At 56.3% G+C, this 19,717-nt stretch overlaps 1 protein-coding gene across 1 annotated transcript; it reads left to right on the forward strand.

Moving 5' to 3' along the window:
• The first annotated feature begins 3,857 nt into the window (after nucleotides 1-3,857).
• YKT6 (YKT6 vesicular SNARE protein) lies at nucleotides 3,858-17,811 on the forward strand. Its single transcript, XM_075910653.1, has 8 exons — nucleotides 3,858-4,016; nucleotides 4,822-4,947; nucleotides 11,796-11,878; nucleotides 13,249-13,349; nucleotides 14,220-14,324; nucleotides 14,785-14,850; nucleotides 15,387-15,488; nucleotides 15,974-17,811. Exons 2-8 carry the CDS (start codon nucleotides 4,844-4,846, stop codon nucleotides 16,007-16,009), a joined length of 597 nt encoding a protein of 198 aa, XP_075766768.1. The 5' UTR covers nucleotides 3,858-4,016; nucleotides 4,822-4,843; the 3' UTR covers nucleotides 16,010-17,811.
• Nucleotides 17,812-19,717: the final 1,906 nt, after the last annotated feature.

The raw sequence follows: 19,717 nt of genomic DNA on the forward strand, positions 1-19,717 counted from the left end.
CTAAAGTAAAAAGTTTGGGAAACTCTGGTCTAGCCAGCTTTCTATCCATCTCACAGTCCATTTATCCAATCCATATTCCCTTAACTTGCTGGCAAGAATATTGTGGGTGACTGTATCAAAAGCTTTGCTAAAGCTGGCACTGGGGGCTTTGGGAGGACCAGAAACCACTTATTTGAATATTCACCATTACTTAATGAATATGCAAGTATGCAAATGAATGTTATCGGTCCTCCAAAAGCTTGTGAATGGATTTACTGGTCCCCATGTCAAAAAGTTTGGGAACCCCTGTTCGAGACCATTAATCATTTTCAGTGGGGTAGCCATGTTAGTCTGTTTCAGCAAAAACAATGAGTGACACCTTAGAGACTCAGTTTCATTTGGGCAAAAGCTTTTTCTGGGCTGGGGCCCACTTTGCCAATGCAGCATTACTAATTTTTGTTGCTCTTTTCTGGACATTCCCCAATTTGATCACAACTTGTCTGAAATGTGGCATCCAGAATGGGACAGGATGCGCCAGTTAACGCCTACTTAGCACATAATGGAGCGGAACAATTACCTCTTGCGCCTTGTTTACAACACTCCTGCTAATACATCCCAGAATGATTGTGTGGCAGCAGTGTTACACTGCTGACATCTAGCTTGTTATCTCTTCCCCGTGCTCCTTCCTGGGCAGCCACTTCCCATTCTGCGTGTGTGCAGATCGCGGCTCCTTCCTAAGTGGCGTGCTTTGCATTTGTCCTTATTGAATGTCCTCCAATTGACTTCAGCTCACGTCTCCAATTTGTCCAAATCGTTTTGAATTTTAACCCTGTCCGCCAAAGCACCTGCAACCCCTCCCAGCTTGGTATCGTCCACAAACTGGGTTAAGTGCAGTCTCTTTGCCATTCTCTGAATCAGGGGTGGCTCTTCAGAAGTTAATATGCGGCTCCTTGCATAGGTACCAAATCCAGGGCTGGAGCTACAGGTGCCAACTTTCCACTGGGCCAGGAGGGTCCTCACTGCCCAACCCCCAGCTCTGCCCAAGGCCCTTCCCTTAGGATCCTGCCACTTCCCACCCTCTCCACCGAGCCTGTCACACCCACCGAGCCTGCTTCCCCCTCCAGTGTCTCCCACCGAGACAGAGCTGATCCCAGTGGGCGGGAGGAAAAGGAGGAGGCAGCACTGACCCGTGGGGCTGCTGGTGGGCTGGATGTGCTGCGGGTGGTGGTGGGGAGATGAGCAGGGCTGGTGACATGCTGCTGTTGCTCTTTGGCAAGGTGCATTGGCCAATTCTGGCTCCTTCTCAGATTTAGGTCGGCCACCCCTGCTCTAATCATTGATGAAGGCGCTGCACAGAACTGGACCCAGCACTGATCATTGTGGGACCAGCCTTTCCACCTTGGCTGTTAACCTCCCTTGCTGTAACTCCCCTCCTGGTTGGGTCTTAACAGCTTCTTGTAACTATCTGAACTATCTACTCATTGTCTCTTTTCTTCTTCCTCTCCTCCCCTTTTTCCTTCTTCCCACTCCCTCCCTCCTTTCCTTATTTATTCTTGGATCTGGACTTACTATACTCCAGTCAACTGAAGAAATAGGTTTTGCCCATGAAAGCTCATGATACCATCAACACGTTTTGTTAGACTTTAAGGTGCTACTAGACTCTTTGTTGTTTTTTAAGTTTTTTCGGGAAATAGTTTTCCAGCTAGTTCTGCACTCACCTTATAGTAGCTAAGGCAAGATTGGATTTCCCTAGTTTGCTTATGAGGCCGTGTGAAAGATTATCAAAAGCTTTACTTAAGTCAAGATGTGCCACAGCTATCATTCCCCCATCACAAGGCTGGTTACTCTGTCAAAGCAAGCTACTACGTTGGTTTGACATGGTTTGTTCATTATAAATCCATGCGGTTACTTATCACCTTATTATCTTTCAGATGTCTGCAACTTGAGGGCTTTATTGTTTACTCAGTAGCGATCTGGAATTCCCTGTGTTGGCCGTCTTCCCTTTTTTACAGAGGGGTGCTATTTTTGTCGTTTTCAGTCCTGGAATTTCACCTGTCTTTCATGAGCTTTTGAAGATAACTGCTAATGGCTCAGATATCTCCTGATGTATTTCATCAGGCCCTGGTGACTTGAAATCGTCTAACTTATCTATGCAATATCTAACATTTTCTCCCTATTTTAGCCCTGATCCTACTTAATTTTCATTGACATTAAGATAGATGTTCAATTGCTACTAAACATTTTGTTCTTCCTACCCCATTGAGTAAGGGACATAATCTGTCCTTGGCCTCCCTCTTACTTCTAATGTATTTGTAGACTGGTCTCTTTACATTTCTGACTAGTTTAATCTTGCTTAGTGCCTTGGCCTTTCACCCTTATATATATGTGTTATTTGCTTATATTCATCCTTTTTCATGTGACCTGGTTTCTACTTTTGTATGACTCTTTTCTGAGTTTCAGATCATTGAAGATCTCCTGGTTAAGCCAGGGTGGCCTCTTGCCACACTGCACTTATCAGTCCTACACAGTTTGCTCCCATGCCCTTAATAACATCTCTGAAAAACTGTCAACTCTCCTGAACAGCTTTTCCCCTTAGATTGCCTTCCCGTGGGATCCTGAACTATAGGTGCTGACCCCATAAAGCAGGGCCCATGCTGATGCATTGGTGCTTGCTAGTAGGGCCGATTCCCATGTAGCAGGGCCAACCCTGGCATGCTGATGCTCACTAGGGATGTAAAGGGGTAATTGATTACCGGGTAAGCATTGCCTTCCCCGTGTGCTTACCAGGGTAATGGATTAACTGGCACCCGGCCTGGCTGGAACAGCTTCCTCCCGCAGCAAACCACGGGCAATTTAACCAATTAAATATTATACATTTAACCAGTTAACATTTTAAACAGGATTTTCCATCCCTAATGCTCACCCTGGTAAGGCAGGGCGGACTCCAGGTTAGTGGTGCTCACCCCATAGGGGGCATACCTTAACTCTACCACACAGGCTCGGGCGCCTGCACACCTGATCACCTACCCCGGGGGGGCACCGCATGTGTACAAAATCTGGGAGCGAGCCAGGCCTCTGGCTGCAAAGAAAGAGAATGTACGTGTATGTGTGCGCACGCTGGGTCAGCTCCCCAGAATCTGCCTCATTCCCTGGGGAACTGCCCCACCCCCTGGGGGACTGCCCCCCCCCCCCGGAACTGCCTCCCCAACCTGCCCCGCCCCCTGGAGAACTGCCCCCCCCCCCGGAACTGCCTCCCCAACCTGCCCCGCCCCCTGGGGAACTGCCCCGCCCCCTGAACCTGCCCCACCCCCTGGGAGACTGCCCCCCCCGGGGAACGGCCCCCCCAACCTGCCCCGCCCCCTGGGGAACGGCCCCCCCAAACCTGCCCCGCCCCCTGGGGAACGGCCCCCCAGAAGCTGCCCCGCCCCTGGGGAACTGCCCCGCCCCCTGAACCTGCCCCGCCCCCTGGGGAACGGCCCCCCCCAAACCTGCCCCGCCCCCTGGGGAACGGCCCCCCAGAAGCTGCCCCGCCCCCTGAACCTGCCCCGCCCCCTGGGGAACGTCCTCCCGAACCTGCCCCGCCCCCTGGGGAACGGCCCCCCCCAGAAGCTGCCCCGCCCCCTGGGGAACGGCCCCCCAGAAGCTGCCCCGCCCCCTGGGGAACGGCCTCCCGAACCTGCCCCGCCCCCTGGGGAACGGCCCCCCCCAGAAGCTGCCCCGCCCCCTGGGGAATGGCCCCCCCCGACCCGGCCCGGGGAGGTGGGGTGGAGGAGAGGCCCCTGTCAGGGCGATGCTGATTGGCTGTCCGGCCCGTGGGGGCGGTGCGAAACGGCCCTGTCAGGCGGACGCTCAGTGGCTGGGTCCCGGAGCAGGCGAGCGCATGCGCAGTGCCACAGCGCCCCGTGGCACCGATCCGCAGCGGGGACTTCCGGCCGCTGCGTTTTGTTTCCGGGTCGGCGGCTCCTTCCAACCGGCGCCGCCCGCCCCGTCAGTCTTCGCAACCGCCGCAGCCGCAGGAGGGAGGCGGGACCCGCTCGGTAACCGGCCTCCCCCCTCCCCCCGTTCGCGCGAACGAGCGCTGAGGCGGCCGCGGGGGGGGGCGGTTGGGGAGCTGTCTGGGGGGAGGGGTGGGAACGAGGGAGTTGTGCCGGGGGGGCGGTTGGGGAGCTGTCTGGAGGGAGGGGTGGGAACGAGGGAGTTGCGCGGGGGGGGCGGTTGGGAGCTGTCTGGGGGAGGGGTGGGAACGAGGGAGTTGTGCGGGGGGGGCGGTTGGGAGCTATCTGGGGAGGGGTGGGAACGAGGGAGTTGCGGGGGGGCGGCGGTTGGGAGCTGTCTGGGGGGAGGGGTGGGAACGAGGGAGTTGCGCGGGGAGGGCGGTTGGGAGCTGTCTGGGGGAGGGGTGGGAACGAGGGAGTTGCGCGGGGGGGCGGTTGGGAGCTGTCTGGGGGAGGGGTGGGAACGAGGGAGTTGCGCGGGGGGGGGCGGTTGGGAGCTGTCTGGGGGAGGGGTGGGAACGAGGGAGTTGCGCGGGGGGGGCGGTTGGGAGCTGTCTGGGGGAGGGTTGGGAACGAGGGAGTTGCGCGGGGGGGGCGGTTGGGAGCTGTCTGGGGGAGGGGTGGGAACGAGGGAGTTGTGTGGGGGGGTGGCTCTGCAGGGGGAAGGGAATGCGGGGGGGGGGGGAGGCTGTGCGGGGGGAGGGGCTGCAGCCCAGCCCTGTTCTCTTGTGGGCAGAGGGAGCGATGGGGCTGGGGGGGGGTTCGGGCAGGGGCTGGGGAGGTGGAAGGAGGGGTCGGATCTTGTCTCTTGTCCCAGCCCTGACTCCTTCCTGCCCCTCTCGCTCAGGCGGCGGCTGGGAGGCGCCAGGATGAAGCTTTACAGCCTAAGTGTCCTTTACAAAGGCGACCCCAAAGTGCACTTGCTGAAAGCCGCCTACGACCTGTCCTCATTCAGCTTCTTCCAGAAAACCAGGTGGGTCCCTGGGGTGTTGGCACCGGCCTGGGGGATTCCATCCCCTGCCTGGGACAAACAGCACAATAAGGGCGGCCTGGGCTTGGTGGGCTGGTTTGGGAGACAAGGATTCAACTCCCTGCTCTGCCACAGATTGACCCCAGGCAAGTCCCTTAGGTGGATTCACAAAGGTCTTGGTTGCCTAAATCTCAGTTTTGGTTTCACTGACTGGGGACAAACAAGCAAATGAACATCTATCTTGAGTACAGGAACCAATCTAGTAAGCATACTCAGAGTCTGCCTATTATATTAGATCCCATTCAAAATCCCACCCACCTGAAAAGAGGAGGAGGTGATCTTCATATCACCCACCTTATACAATTGGCCCAGTGGTCAGAGCACTCGAGGTTTGGGAGTCCTGATTTCAGTCCCCTCTGTCAGATGAAGAAAAGGGATTTGAACAGAGGCTTCCCTCTTCTTAGGAGGGTGCTATAATCGCTGAGCTGGGCTGCTGTGGAGCTCCCTCAGGCCTTCTGGTTGAGACAGCTGTTTTTCTGTGGCTAAATAGTGAAAGAGCGATTGGAGCAGGGGATCTGCATCCCAGATTTCTTGCCTCCCCAGTGGTTGTTCTAAGCATTGAGATGCGAAGAGTCTCTTTTTCTCACCCAATGGCTAATTAAGTATTTATAAGGTATTCTGGTGTACAAATACTACAGTAATGGGGCCCATAGAAGTACCTAAGATGGGTAGAATAAAGCCTCATTGAATTTTCAGTCCTGTAATACAGCTTTCCAGCATCCGAGTGACCTTTTAACTTAAATAAATAAGATAAATATTATCACAGCAAAAGATCTGGGAATAGATCCGTGCCTGAGCTGGAACTTTTGTAAGGCTGGTGTAGTGAGTTATACAAAACAAGAGATTGTGTATTTATGTGTACTGAAATCCATACAGTAGATGATGTGAAAAGATCTGTTAGGCATGCAAGCATCTCAGCTCATGCAGAGACCTGAAAAACAAATAGGAGATGACTTGTGGGTTTTGCTTTACCAATCCAGCTAGGTTTCTGTGACAGCTGTAGTGATCCATGTATTTGTATTTAGCAATAGTATCTTCCCACTTGTGATAACATACTATGCCTGGTATGTCCCCTTTGCTTAGGGTGAGTGGTTGTGCAGAGAATGCTGCTGACAGGTCAGGCCAGAGTGTACAAAGCTAAATGCTAATCTCAGCTTCTTGTCATCCTGGTGAGTCACAGCTCTCTCAGTGCTAAGGTGTGATCTGTGCTTGCAGAAGAGTTGCCCACATAGTCCTTACATCAGTTAGCCTTGCCGCACTACGAGCACAGCCCCCTAACCATTAAGATGGGGTAATACCCATAAAGCTTTTAGAAAGAAGTAGTTGTATTAGCAAGTGCCTAACTGCAATACAACTTCCCTTCTACCCTCCTGGTTTCAAAGGCTCATGATTTTAAGAAATATTTGCCTTCTGCACTGAAATGTTCCATGCTTGCTGTGCGTCCAACAGTGACTTTTAAAGCATTAGTAAATGTTCTTCTCTGTCATTCTGATGTGTGTATGAGGGAGGGGTCGGGGTCAGGGAAATACCACAATTAGAGATTTTTACTTCCTTTGCCAAGGTTACAGCAAAAATAGGTGAGTTTTGAAGCTTAGCTATTGCTTGCCACTTACACTGCTGGGGCTTTCACTTGATGGTTGATTGTCCTAGGGGACTTTTTTAAAAGATAAGCATGAAACAAACATACTTCTGTGCACCTGCTATATTTTTTACCTATGCCCATTTCCCTGTTTTGTATGAGCAGAAGGCCTGCATGTATGAGAGCTGATGCTGGGCCAGTCTGCACAAGGGGAAACTACAGTTAGCTAACTGAAATAAAGTTGTTAAAGCAATTTTACAAAAAGACTTTAACATCAGAAATGAAAGAAAATCACAGGTGCAGGAAAATGTCACAGATCATACAATTGGTCCGTAATTATTACTGCATTCTACATCAGGCTGCTTATCAGAATTTAAAGAAAATTAGTTTCTTCTTATTTTCAAAAAATACAGTCGCCTCAGTATAAATTGATCAACACTAGTAGAATCCCCGGCAGGAAGTCATGCTTTTATCTCCCCTAGTTCTGACCTATTCAGGTAAAGAGGTGGCTCAAACTACAGGCAGTTTTCTCTTACTCATTTAATAAAACCTCAGTGGGGGAGAATGATTTCCCTACCATCATTAACTTGACTGCGTTGTATATGTATAATCTTCTATTTATTTTTCCTAGTTGGTCCCCCGTCCCACAAATTGACACGTTTAATTTTATGTGGACAAGTAGACCCTTTGAATTAGTGCATAAATGCTGGCAAGCATTATTAAGGATAACAAATCTGGCCTAAAATTTACATTTTGTCTTAAGTTTTTAGTGACTCTGAATTCTGGAAAGGTACTGGGATTTTAAAGTGGATGTTTAAATGTGTGTGTGTGTTGTTTTTTAAAATTCCTGGCAATCTTGTCCGATTGTCTTTCATGAGCTTGAAATGTCATAATTAAAAATGGAGAGGGCAGGTACCTCACAGGATACCTAATTGAACCTCCCCATGTGCACCTTTTTATCACATTGTAATGTAAGTATTTTTCAGAACTGATTGTCACTCGAATTTAGGTTTGTTTTGTGTAGTATTATAATCAGACTTTGGACTTATTCCTTAAAACCCCCACACTTAGGATTCCAAATTCATACTTCTACTGGCAGCCTGGATTACAAAACCTGAGACCAAAAGGACTGACTTGACAATCTTTTTTCTTTTCAAGCTCCAACAGAATACTTTCTTGAACTAATCTTCCTCTGGGGCTTTTGGAAGCCTTATGTTGTAGTACAGGCAGTCCCCGGGTTACATACAAGATAGGGACTGTAGGTTTGTTCTTAAGTTGAATTTGTATGTAAGTTGGAACTGGTACATATTATGGGGGGGGACGGGGAGCTGGAGTTAGGTGGAAAAGACCCTGATTCTCATACAACTTCCTTATTCTAAGAAAAACACATACTGTTTTGATATGAAGGTTTTTTTTGGTTGATATTTTAATTAAAAATTGATCATAAGTTTCAGTGTTTCATGCTATATCCAAATCTTCCTTTTGGGGTACCTGAAAGATCCCAGTTATTCATTTAATAGTCAGAATCTTTGTTTTTATAACTAAAAAAAGTTTATTCAATGCATATTACTGTTCCAAATAGAATTTGCTACAGATGGTTCAGTGAAATGGGTATTAAGTGTAATCAATAGTCATTGGAGAGCACAGTGAAATATTGATACAATCAAAGCTGTTGTTGTATTCTGCTGAGCAGAAAATGGAAATCCCTTCCTGTGAAGTGTGTGTGTGTGAATTTATCCACAGGATTAATTTTAAAGAAAAATTCTGTGTTGAACAGGAGTTTAGCCACAGGTGGGTCCTCATTGTCCACTCACCAGACCCATCTCCTCGGGGCTTACCCTGCTCCGCTCCAGCCAGGGTGTGGGGTTGGGGCTTATCCCCTCTTCCCTTCTGTCCTGCTCCTCCCCATTCTTGCCCACCCACACCACTGGGTAATTTTTCAGCTTCACCTCTGCCAGGCTGGAAAGGACTTGTTAATTTCACATGACGCTAACAAGATACTTCAGCTCTAGTGCTGAAGAGGGAAAGAGCTGTTGCTCCCAAGTTGGGGACTGTAACACAATGGGTCTCACTGCCTGCTGCTCCTGCTGTTCCCTAGGAAATTAATTTTTCTGCTCTGGGGTGCCCCCTTTTGGCTGGTGTCTTGTTCCCCCTAGCAGACCCACGTCCTCCGCGGTGAGAAAAGCCGCTCTGCATCTCCCTGGTCTGCTGGGGGGAGGGGGACTCTAGCTCCGCGTCTCCCTGGTCTGCTGGGGGGAAGTGCCCCCCGCGCCGCCAGAGGCGGCGACAGTGGGGGAGGCACCCCGCACTAGCTGCGCCCCCCCCATTTGTAATTAGGGATCCGACGTAAGTCGGATTGATGTAACCCGGGGACTGCCTGTACTGAGAATCTGAAAGTGAAATTTGAAGTTGACTTTTTATTCCCCATTTTTCAGACTGGGAGTAATGCAAAACTAAATAGTAACAAGTGAATTGACTATTTAAAAACGTTCACTTTCAATAACTGAAGATGGATAAAACAAGCTGCTTATTGTATATTATCACTATAATAGTATATTATTGCATTAATCCATATAGATCACCTAACTTGTATATTGTAGAAAGGGAAATGTAGAAACTGCCCAAGTGTTGAATAAATCCAAACTGTTGGAATGCAGACAAAACATGTGGGTCAGTTTATATGTATAAAATGTTGGATCTAAATTAGCTATTACCTCTCAAGAAAGAGATCTTGGAGTCATTGTGGATCATCCACTGAAAACATCCACTTGATGTGCAGCAGTAGTCAAAAAAAATAAACAGAACATTGGACATAGTTAAGAAAGGGATAGATAATAAGACAGAAAACGTCATATTGCCCCTATAGAAGTCCATGGGATGCCCACATCTTGAATACTGCGTGCCTCGCCTCATCTCAAAAAAAGATATATTGGAATTGGAAAAGGTTCAGAAAAGGACAACAAAAATGACTGAGGTGGGGAATGGCTTTGGTATGAGGAGAGATTAATAAGACTGGGGCTTTTCAGCTTAGAAAAGAGCTGCCTAAGGGGGAAGGTTAAGTTTGAATCTATACAATGATGACTTGTATATGGCAAGTAGATAAGGAAGTGCTGTTTACTCCTCTCACAACTCAAGAACTAGGGGTCACCGAATTGAATTAATAGGCAGCAGGTTTAAAACAAACACGAGGCAGTTTTTCTTCACACAGTGCACAGTCAAGCTGCGGGACACTTTTGTCAGAGAATGCTGTGAAGGCTGAGGATATAACAGGGTTCAAAAAAAGAACGGCTACATTCATGGAGGACAGGTCCATCAACGAGTATTAGCCAGGATGGGCAGCTGGGAGGGAACTCTGTTCGTTCCCTCTGCGGCACCTGGCATTGGCCCCTGTCGGCAGCCAGGCCACTGGGCGAGATGGACCCTCGGTGTGACTCAGTGTGGCCGTTCTTACATCCTTGAACGTGCATGTGCCGAGAACAGTCTGTTGTAAAGGCAGCTTGCTGGGCCCTGGAGCTTGAAAGCAGGAAGTAGAGTTATTGTGGGATGGAGGTTAGCTGAATAGGACAGCAGAAGAGGGTGGAAGTTTTCCTTGCAGAAGCTCTTTTTGAACTCGCTTTTGGTAACTGATTTTAAAAGGTCAAGTAGAATCCCTGGAAATGAGGTATGGGACTCTGGGCTGCTGGTGGAAGGAGCGGATAGCAGAAAGACCATGCTTACTAGTCTGTTCCAGTCTGGGCGCCTTGCTCCTGGAGACCAGTCCCGTGGACACCAGTTGTGGGGCTTGACGTTACCAGGGGGATCCAGGCTCATGCTTGGACTAGAAGCCTGCTGATCCTTGCACCTGAAGCCCCAAGGAGGAGGAAGGTAGCTCGGATTTTGGCCTGGTGGATTCTGTTTAGAAAAGGGTTCCCCAGCCTATGGGTTGGGACCCAAATATGGGTCGTCTTTACATTTCAAAAGGGTCACCAGGTGTCTCCCCAGCTGGCTCTGCCTTCCTTCCTCCCTCCCTCTGTTTTTGAATTGCCTTGAGTCACCAAGTCTTCCTGCATTGTCAAAATGGGTCCCCATCTGGAAGAGGTTGGGAACCGCTAAGAACCATCTTTCTTTCCTATGGCTGGCTGGTGGATGTCTGATAAGCGTGACCGTCTGCATCCTACTCCTTCCTTCCGTGCAGACCAGTAGCTGAAAGGGAAAAGACTCTGCCCTCCAAAACCTGACAGCTGTCTGGAGAGCAGTTTTCTGCTAGCTGAAATATGGTGTTTCTCTGTTGTGAACTCCGGTGCCGGCCTGTGCTCATGGTTTCACACTGCTCCTGGGAACGACTGACAGGAATCTCGGCAGTCAGAGGTGTCACAGTGCAGCGCTTAAGGACAGGATATTGTAGAGTCCTTCCTGCTGGACTGGTTGGCCCAGCGGGCCTCTCCCTGCCACTGCACCTGTAGTTCGCCTACTCTAAAATCACACCGAAGTACTGCCCATGTTCCCAACAGGAACCACTGCACGAGTGCAGGACTTGCAGGGAACCGTTGTCAGGCACTGGGGCTTGATGGAAAAAGCACCGTACAAAAGCAGAAAGCCTTAGAGGTGGCTGAAAAGCCCCTGTTTGCGGAGACACACCCCTTTTGCTGCACAGGCTGGTCAGTGACGTTCCTAAGAGTCTAGACCAGGATGAGAATCCAGGCTTCTAATTACACCCGCACCTTTTAATGCCAGGCAGTGAAGGTGCATTATTGGCCAGCTGAGCTGCAACCCTTCAGTTCCTCATGCTGAGGGTGGGTAGCAGCAATGACTTGTGGGTAAGCTTGTATTATTGGCAAAGCTGGGTCTGTAGGTAGCCTCCTGCGAGTTGGCCCTGTTCTCCCTGAAGCCAGGGCAGGATCTTAAATGCTACTTGGAATGCAAGATTTGAAGGAAATCTCTTGATGGGCTTTCCCATTATTTGTTCCATAAGCACTTGCTCTGCAGGGAGCTAATTGAGCAACTGCTGGTGAAGGGGCTGTGCTCTTGGCATCGGGGTGGTGAAGGGGCTGTGCTCTTGGCATCGGGGTGGTGATGGGGCTGTGCTCTTGGCATCGGGGTGGTGATGGGGCTGTGCTCTTGGCATCGGGGTGGTGAAGGGGCTGTGCTCTTGGCATCGGGGTGGTGATGGGGCTGGGTGTGAGGAGATGGTGGCGTAGAGCATTCCGAGTAACGCGGTGCTGTGTGTTTGCAGTGTGCAGGAATTCATGACCTTCACGAGCCAGCTGATTGTAGAGCGCTCAGTGCCGGGCAGCAGAGCGTCCGTGAAGGAGCAAGGTAAGAGGACGTGAGGGCCGTGATCGTGCAGGACTATGGCGGGTAACGCCCTGGAATGCCGATTTCTCCAGCTTGTGAGAGAGCACAGTTGTGAGCCCCTCCTGAGAATCCGTTGCTGGCTGCTGTCCCCTCCTTCCATAGCCAGTCGGAAGGCGCCGTTTCTCCAGCTGTGCAAGTCGTGTGTCTGGCCTCCGTTGCTTGGTTAAATGGCAAAGCACCTCATGCCCACTGGTGGATGGATGTCTGGAGTCCTGGCTGGCTCTCAACAGATCCACGCTGAAGTGTGGCCTGACTAGGAATTTCTACGACACCCACATGTTCTGAGCATACCTGGCTGCTGCTGTCATGTCCCCTCCTCTGCCCGGTAGCTCTGGTCTCCCCTGTTGGCCTGACACAGGCATGATAGGCCCTGCCACCCAAGGGTTACCGTGCCTCTCCTTCCTCTAGAGTGCTTGGGAACAGCCTCTTTGGTGTGGCATCAACTCCGGGCCCGGAGGTGCGCAAAAAATTTAGCTGGTTACAGTTCATACTGGGCCCGGGGGCCCTTCTGCTGCGCCACGTAGAAAAGTAAACCCAGGAACCTGCCTGACAACCAGCTTCATCGCTCCCCTTAGCACAGGTCTTGTGTGGACTCAGGCTGAGCCGAGTGTGCGTTTGCAGTGCCTGTGCTTGGCCTCCCCTCGCCAGCCCACATCTTCCCGGGCTGCAGCTGTTGCTCCCTCCCCCCGAATCCCTCCACTGGCTTCTCCTGTCACTGTGCTCCAGGGTTTAGTCCTGTGATGCTCTGCCATAGTGTCTCCCTGCCCTGTGAGCTGTGCTTTTTTCTCGGCTAGCGCCTGCCTCCCCAGACTCCTGGCCTCTTCCAGCACACCGCTAGCCCTGCAACACATCTGCTTGCTCCAAGCTCCCCTTACCCCTTAGCTACTAACCGTGTGCTCTAGGGAGTCATTAGCTATTAACCCCCAGGGCCAATGGAACATGCAGCTTAAACTACTCGACTGGCCTGGTTGTATGTTGCCTCCCTTCCCCACCTTTGTTTAACTTAGATTTTGCGCGCTGTCTTGGCTACTCCTTGTCATGCACCATGATGGCATGGACGCCCTTTGACTCGCTTGGCACTCTTGTGTGCTGCCTCTCATCTCCCCCGGGGAGGGACGTGTTGCATCCCCTTCTCCCGCCTTCGGACTGAAACCCTCTAGCTGCCTCGGAGCCAAATGCTGCCGAAATGAGCCCCCAGCCCGTAGACTGGTCTGCAGCAGGCTAGTCCGGACAGCTGGCCAGCTGTTACATGTGGGTTGCTGTGCATGCTGCTTGGAGAAGCCGCGCTGGGCACTTCTCCGTGACCCCTTTGTCCTTGCTCTTTGGCTCAGAATACCTCTGCCACGTGTTTGTGCGAAATGACCGGCTGGCAGGAGTGGTGATCGCAGACAGCGAGTACCCCCCGCGCGTGTGTTTCACCTTGCTGGAGAAGGTAAGGCCTGAGGCGCTGGTCAGGGGTCTCAGGAGACCAGCTGTGTGCTGGGACAGTGCATGGCAGGAGGGGCTTGGCTGAACTCGCTTCCCTTGTTGCTGCTTGGGCAATTGAGACTCTGCTGACACCAGTGTCCCAAGCTCACCCTGTGGTGATGGCTGTGAGTGGGGCAGGAACTGTGCAGGCCTAATGTGTCTTCATGGGCTAGGTGATGCAGTGCATCTGTGTATTCTGCCTTGGCCAGCCTGGGGTCAGGCCTGGTTGGGCCCCAAGCAAAAAGGGTCTGTTCTCATGGAAGCTTTCTGCCATCTGGCCCAGGCTTGGTCAGAACTGGGGCCGGGGGGGTCACAGCTCCGTCTGGCTCGTATCACAGACTTGCTTGAGCTCTGCCTGTGCTCTTGGCCATGGTCGCTGCTGCTGGTTGCATGCCAGGATGTCCGGAATGTCCCCGAAGCCCGGGGGTTGTTGGGAGAGGGGACGTACGGTCTCCTCAGGAGCCACGTGACATGCTGCCAGCCTGTGTTCCTTCGTGGCGTGCTGGGGTCCGCCCCCTTCGCTCTGCTGGCCGAGAACAGGGTGTTCAGGAATGATTCTTCCTTACCAAGTCTCGAGCTCGCTGCCTTCTCCAGACACACGTTTACTTGGGCCTAAGCTTTGTGAGCCAAGGCCCAGTCGTCAGATGCTGCTCACACCGCGGGCTTTGCCCGTGGCAGCTGATCCCCAAATAAATCTCTGCCTCTAAGGGAGCGCAGGGCTCCTGGCTGGCTTTGTGCATACGGACGGACACGGCAACCCTTGGAGACGAGCCCCCTTGTGAGTGTCTGTGCGGGGACAGGCGGTGCTCAGCTGCACGGCCGCTTTGCCTTGCAGGTGCTGGATGAATTCTCCAGGCAGGTCAGCAGCATAGACTGGCCCTCGGGGTCTCCGTCGACGATTAGCTACGCAGCCTTGGACGGCTACCTGAGTAAATACCAGGTACGACGCGCCCAGCAGCCAGCCCCGGGGGGGACAGAGAAGCAGCAGGAGAAGGGTGTCCCAGTGGGGAGTGTGGCGTCGGTGTGACCTGGAGCAGATGGCTTCATTGGGCTTGAGTAGCCCGTCTGTAAAGCAGGGCCCTGGCTCTGCCCGGCGTCTCGGGGCGCCCAGGCGCTCGGCCACTGCAGCCCTGAATAATCTTTCCCTCACACCCGGGTGTGCACTGTCCAGACCAGCTCCGAGGGCTGGGCTGGTGCGCGAGGCCTTTGGCTGGAGCCTTCGCTCTGGCCAACGCCAGCGCCCCTCGGGCTCCCCAGAGCCCTGTCGCGGTGCCAGGGCCCTGCCCGTGTAGGCCTTGGAGCGCTTGGCGGGGGAGTCTCGCTTCCGGCTCAGAGCCTCTGGGCTCATGGGCCCGCCGACGCTGGGCGCCCGGTAACGTGCTGTGCTCTTGCTCTCCCAGAATCCCCGGGAGGCGGATGCCATGACGAAGGTGCAAGCGGAGCTGGACGAGACCAAAATCATTCTGGTAAGGCCGCGAGGAGGTGCGGTGGGACCGGGCGCTGGCCTAGAGCGGGCCTGGGGACTGTTGCGTGCTCCCTGTGTCCCTTCCTGAGGACAGCTGCGCCCGGCTCCGCGCTGCCCAGCGCTCTTGGGACAGCCAGACTGTCGTGAGCCGGGCGGGTTCCCAGCCATCCCTTGGTGAGCGGGGAGCCAAGGAGAGACGTGCTGGAATCTGACACTAGTGACGTAGAGCGGGCTGGGTCACAAGTGCCAGGCCCGGGCTCCCCGTCCCGTAACGGCAGCGAGGCGGGGAAGCCCGGCTCCCAGGGAGTCTCGAGCCCATAAAACTAACTGATGTGAGGCCTCCTGTGCTACTGACGGTGGATTTCCTTGGGCCAGCCCTGGCCTGACACGGCTCTGCCTGTGTCCTGAGTGCAAGCTGGCGAGGGCAGCCCCGAGGGCTCTGGGGATGGGCACCAGTCGCTAAGCTGGGGCAAAGCAAAGCTGCTTGGCTCTGCTGCCGTAACAGCAGCTGGCCGGGGTTGTGGGGTCTCTCCGCAGCACAACACCATGGAGTCTCTGCTGGAGCGCGGGGAGAAGCTGGACGACTTGGTGGCCAAGTCGGAGGTGCTGGGGCTGCACTCGAAGCACTTCTACAAAACGGTACGTGGGGGAGGGAGGGCAAAGGGCCAGGCCTGGCCACCACCACCAAAGCCCAGCCACTAGCTGGAGCAAGGGCCCTGAGTGAGCCTGGTGTGTGAGTGGGCGTCTGAGCTGCTGGCGGGCACTGTCCCAGTGCCCGGCCCAGGGCAGCCGCGGTGCATTGCAGAGGTGCTGTGGGCCGGGAGGGCAGTTCCCTGGCGTGGGGGGCGGGGACTCGGAGTGGAGGGTGCTGCCTGCCTCATGTCCGTGCCCCCTGTAAAGCCGTGGCCTGGCAGCTGTGCCCTCAGCTAGCATGTCCCAGCGCCCGTGGAGGGCAGGAGCCATGGGCGTCCCCTCCCGGAGCTGTACCGGAGCAGGCCATGGCCGTGCTGTCAGCGGCAGGCGCCCCCGCTGGCCGTTGGGAGAACCGTGGGCTCGTGGGCAGAGCTGAGCCCAGGACACGGCTGGGCCCATCTGGGGCCCTCTGACGCCTCTTTCCTTTCCAGGCGCGGAAGCAGAACTCATGCTGCGAGATCATGTGACCCAGCCAGCGGCGCCCGCTGCTCCCGCTCAGCCCTTCAGAGCACCTGGGAGGAACGGAGCCCGCCGGGGGCTGCACTGCTGCGGGGGGTGGGGCTGAGCCAGGTTTGTCAGCACTCGGGGCCACCCTCGGCAAGGCAGCCAGGCCAGCCCTCCTGCTGGCTGCCCCGGGGGTTGAAGAGACAGCCGGCCCCGCAGGGCGTGTTGCTTTGACGTGGCACTGGCCTGGCCTGGGACTCGTCCTCTCCTCTCCAGAGACCTGCGGACGGCGCGGGGCACAGCAGGACGCTCGCGGGGCTCTCCTGGAACCGTCCGGGCAGTGCCACTGCCTGGGCGCGGGCCCCTTCATCCCCACGGCCAGAGGGGGACTGGGCGCTTCCCTTTTGGTGCACCTGGGCAGAGCTCAGCCCGTTCCCGGCTGCCACGGGGCCTGTGCCACTCTGAGGCAGGGTGGGAATGCTTTCCAGACGTGGTGGGAGCGAAGGAGGGGTGAGGGTTAACCAGTTCACTGGTAAATACCCAGTGGGGGTTGGGGCAGCCTCTGCAGACGTGGGCAGGTGGATGCTCCTGCTTGGTGAAGGTGCTGGGGGCGCAGCCTTGCTGGTGCAGCCCCCTTCCCAGCCTGGCCGGCGGGTGCTGCACTGGAGAGTCCCCCCTCCCCCCGGTTAACTTGTTAAATGGGATTTTACACTGAGGAGCTTTGGGGGCAGGTCTGGGAAGTGGCCTTGCTGCTGGCGGGGGGCGGCGCTTTGACTGGGGTCTTGGTGGCCAGAAGGAGCCGGTTACTCGCCGTGTGCAGGGTAGGAGCCAGTGAGCCTGCCGCAGGGGATCAGAGAGCACAGAGAGCCCCAGAGCAGCATCCCCCTTGTTTAGTGCCAGGCCCAGGCCCAGCCCCTCCCGGGCTCTGTGGCCTCCCCGCCCCAGGGGCCTACTCAGCCCTGGGCGCTGCCCTCTCACCAGGGCAGGGTCGCTGATCCCCCTGCTGTGCGGGCTGCCCAGCTGGCGGTGGGATACTCACTCGCACGCGCTATTCACGTCCCGTTTCCTCCTGCGCTGGGCCTGACTTGCTTCGGGGCGGGGCGGGGCTGTGGAAGGGGAGCGCAGGGAGACGAGGCAGAGGCTGGCCACCAGCTCCCTGTGGAGGACGTGGCAGTAGGATGCCTGGCTCCAGTGGGGGGGGCACTGAATGCCTGTCCGCGGGGCATGCCCCTGTGCGGCGCGCGGGGATTCCAGCACGGGCCATGGGGCTTTGCCGGCATGTGGACACCGCTCCTGGGCCACCGAGCCCTCCTGCGGAGTCTCTGCTTTGGGCCCCCAGCAAAGCCAGCGGTGCGGTGCCCTGCGATGCTCTGTCCCCCCTTGCCCGGCTGGGGTGGGGCAGGAGGCTGGCGGCAAGGCTGGGTCGTGCTTCCAGGCTAGGAGCGGGGCGAAGGCCACGGCTTGGGCACACGGGGTCTGGGGGCTGCTGGCAAGAGACCCGGGGATGGCAGAGCCGACCTCTCCTGGGGGGTTCCCTGCTTAGCTTCCCCCCCCACGGAACCTGCGTAGCACGGCCTGTACTCGTGGGCTGGCCGAGCTGTCTCCTGGCCCTGGTCCCAGCCCCCTGCCATCGCCTCCCCCTCGCGCCTGGCTCCTGGGGCGGGAGCTGGCAGGCGGGAGCCTGTGGGAGGAAGAGAGGGAAGATGCCTGGCTCCCAGCTGCGATGTGGGGGCCCCGCTGGCTCCGTGCCCCGCCACTCCTCCTGTGTCCAATGGCCAAGCTTCGGTCGTGGGTGTGTGGCTGAATAAACGTTGCCTGACTTCTCTGTGCTGCAGCTGGCCTGCCCCTGGGCTAAAGTCGGCTTGGGTCTCCCGCCCCCTCCCTCTGCCCTCCTGCCACGGGCTGGCTGCTCTCAGCCCCCTGCAGGGCAGCAGCATCTCTCTTGTGCGAGGGGGGGGAGCAGTGGATGCCTCTGCCAGGGTGGAGCCACAGCTGGTCGGGGGGGGGGGGGGGGGGGGGGAATTCCCACAGGGCCCAGGCAGCTGCAGCCCCTTGCTGCTTCGAGGGGCAAGCTCTGGCCCAGCTGCCTCTGGGCCTTAAGCAGCCTGAGCACGGGGGCAACAGGGCTCCTTGGCCCCGGAGTCTGCTCCCTCCCCAGGCCTGGCGCCAGGCACTACTTGGACAGCAGCTGGGGGGGGTGCTCAGGGTTGGCCCACAACATTCTGGCACCTGAGGTGGGGAGCGCGAATGACGCCTCCTCTTGGGCCAAGACTTCGAAAGGTCTTGATTCTCTGGGTCCTAGGGGTGCCCCCCCAGTCTGGCTCACGGTGAGGCCGGCCCTGGGGATGGTGAGTGCTGCCCTGTTGGAGGAGCACTTGCAGTGAGCTGCTGGCTCTGCCAGGTGCCAGGCCCCTCCTGCTAGCCCTTAGAGACCCTGCCCCTCCCTGCGGGTCACTCCTGCCCTGGGCCCCCTTCCTCTGCACCCTTTGATGGTAGGGGCCTGCCCAGGGAGCTGCTCTCCTGCCCCAGCTTGGTGGGGGTGGGTCCACGGTGCCCACTCCCAACACGCATGGGGCGAGACAGGCGGGAGGGGCCATGGCTTCTGCACTGGGCTGCCCTGGGGTTTGTATGCAGCAGGGGCCAGATGCTGCGGTGAGGGGCTGAAGCAGAGCTCAGGGGCCCCAGGGCATTTCCCAGCAGCCCTTTGGCTTTTTGCATTGATGAGCAATTTCCCAAAACCCCCCCGCCCCGAAAGGAGCCTGACCTGGCCTGGGAAGAGCTAGCAAGTGGCCTGGAGCAGGGCGGGTGGGGCGCTCAGCTGGGCCAGCAGCTTTGCCAGAGGGCGGCTCCCGGATGGGTGGCAGCAGATCCTCTGGCAGCCCCCTCCCCCCTGGCAGGTTGGGACAAGCTGCAGTGCTCTCCCCCTCCCCGCCCCGCCCCGGTTTGGTGCACAAGCCATGGGGGAAGCCCCAGGCCTCTGAACCCCCCTAGGGCGGTGGCTGGTGCCTGCAGGCGCAGGCGGGCGAGGGCTCCTGTAGGTTTGGAGGGGGTGGTCGTGTGGGTCTGGCCCCCTCCCCCCATGTTCTGTGCCCCAGCCCGGTACTTGGCTCAGCCTGTCCTGTCACAGGCCCTGCTCTGTGCCCCAGGCAGTCAGGGACGCCCCCCCCCCCCCCGCAGAGTAGCACCCCTCTCACCAAGGTGTGGGCACAGGCTGGGTCCCAGCACCCTGCAGTGCAGGATGCTCCAGGTGTCCGTTTGTTCCTGGCACAGACACCACTGGCCCTCTGGGCTCCCCTCCTCTGCACCCCTTGATGGTAGGGGCCTGCCCAGGGAGCTGCTCTCCTGCCCCAGTGTGGTGGGCGTGGGTCCGTGGGGACAGGCGGGAGGGGCCATGGCCTCTGCACTGGGGCTTGTATGCAGCAGGGGCCCTGGCACTGCAGCCCTGCCCCAGCCTGCCCAGCGATGCCAGCTCTCTGGGGTCAGCCAGCTCGCCCACCGGGACCCAGCGCCCCCCGCTCGCCTGCCCGTGCCTGGCTCAGTGCCCACCGTGGGGCTAATGCCCAGGCTCTTGACCAGGGGGGTTCGCCTGCCCCAGGGCTCATGCAGGCTACGGTGCCTGCGCTGTCCAGGCTGAGCCCACCCGGCCAAGTCCCTGGGGTGGGACCTCAGCACAGGCAGCTGGGGCAAGAGCCTCCTTCACTTCTGCCCCGCCCCCTCCTGCCCTGCCCACC

Source organism: Pelodiscus sinensis, chromosome 28 (assembly GCF_049634645.1).
Source record: "Pelodiscus sinensis isolate JC-2024 chromosome 28, ASM4963464v1, whole genome shotgun sequence".
In the NCBI taxonomy this organism is placed as follows: Eukaryota; Metazoa; Chordata; order Testudines; family Trionychidae; genus Pelodiscus; species Pelodiscus sinensis.

Bases quoted from the DNA above. Each gene is read 5' to 3' on its own strand.
- YKT6 (XM_075910653.1), top strand. From the start codon at position 4,844: ATGAAGCTTTACAGCCTAAGTGTCCTTTACAAAGGCGACCCCAAAGTG. The intron at 14,851-15,386 runs GTAAGGCCGCGA...GTCTCTCCGCAG, and splicing joins ACGAGACCAAAATCATTCTG to CACAACACCATGGAGTCTCT. The intron at 15,489-15,973 runs GTACGTGGGGGA...TTTCCTTTCCAG, and splicing joins CGAAGCACTTCTACAAAACG to GCGCGGAAGCAGAACTCATG.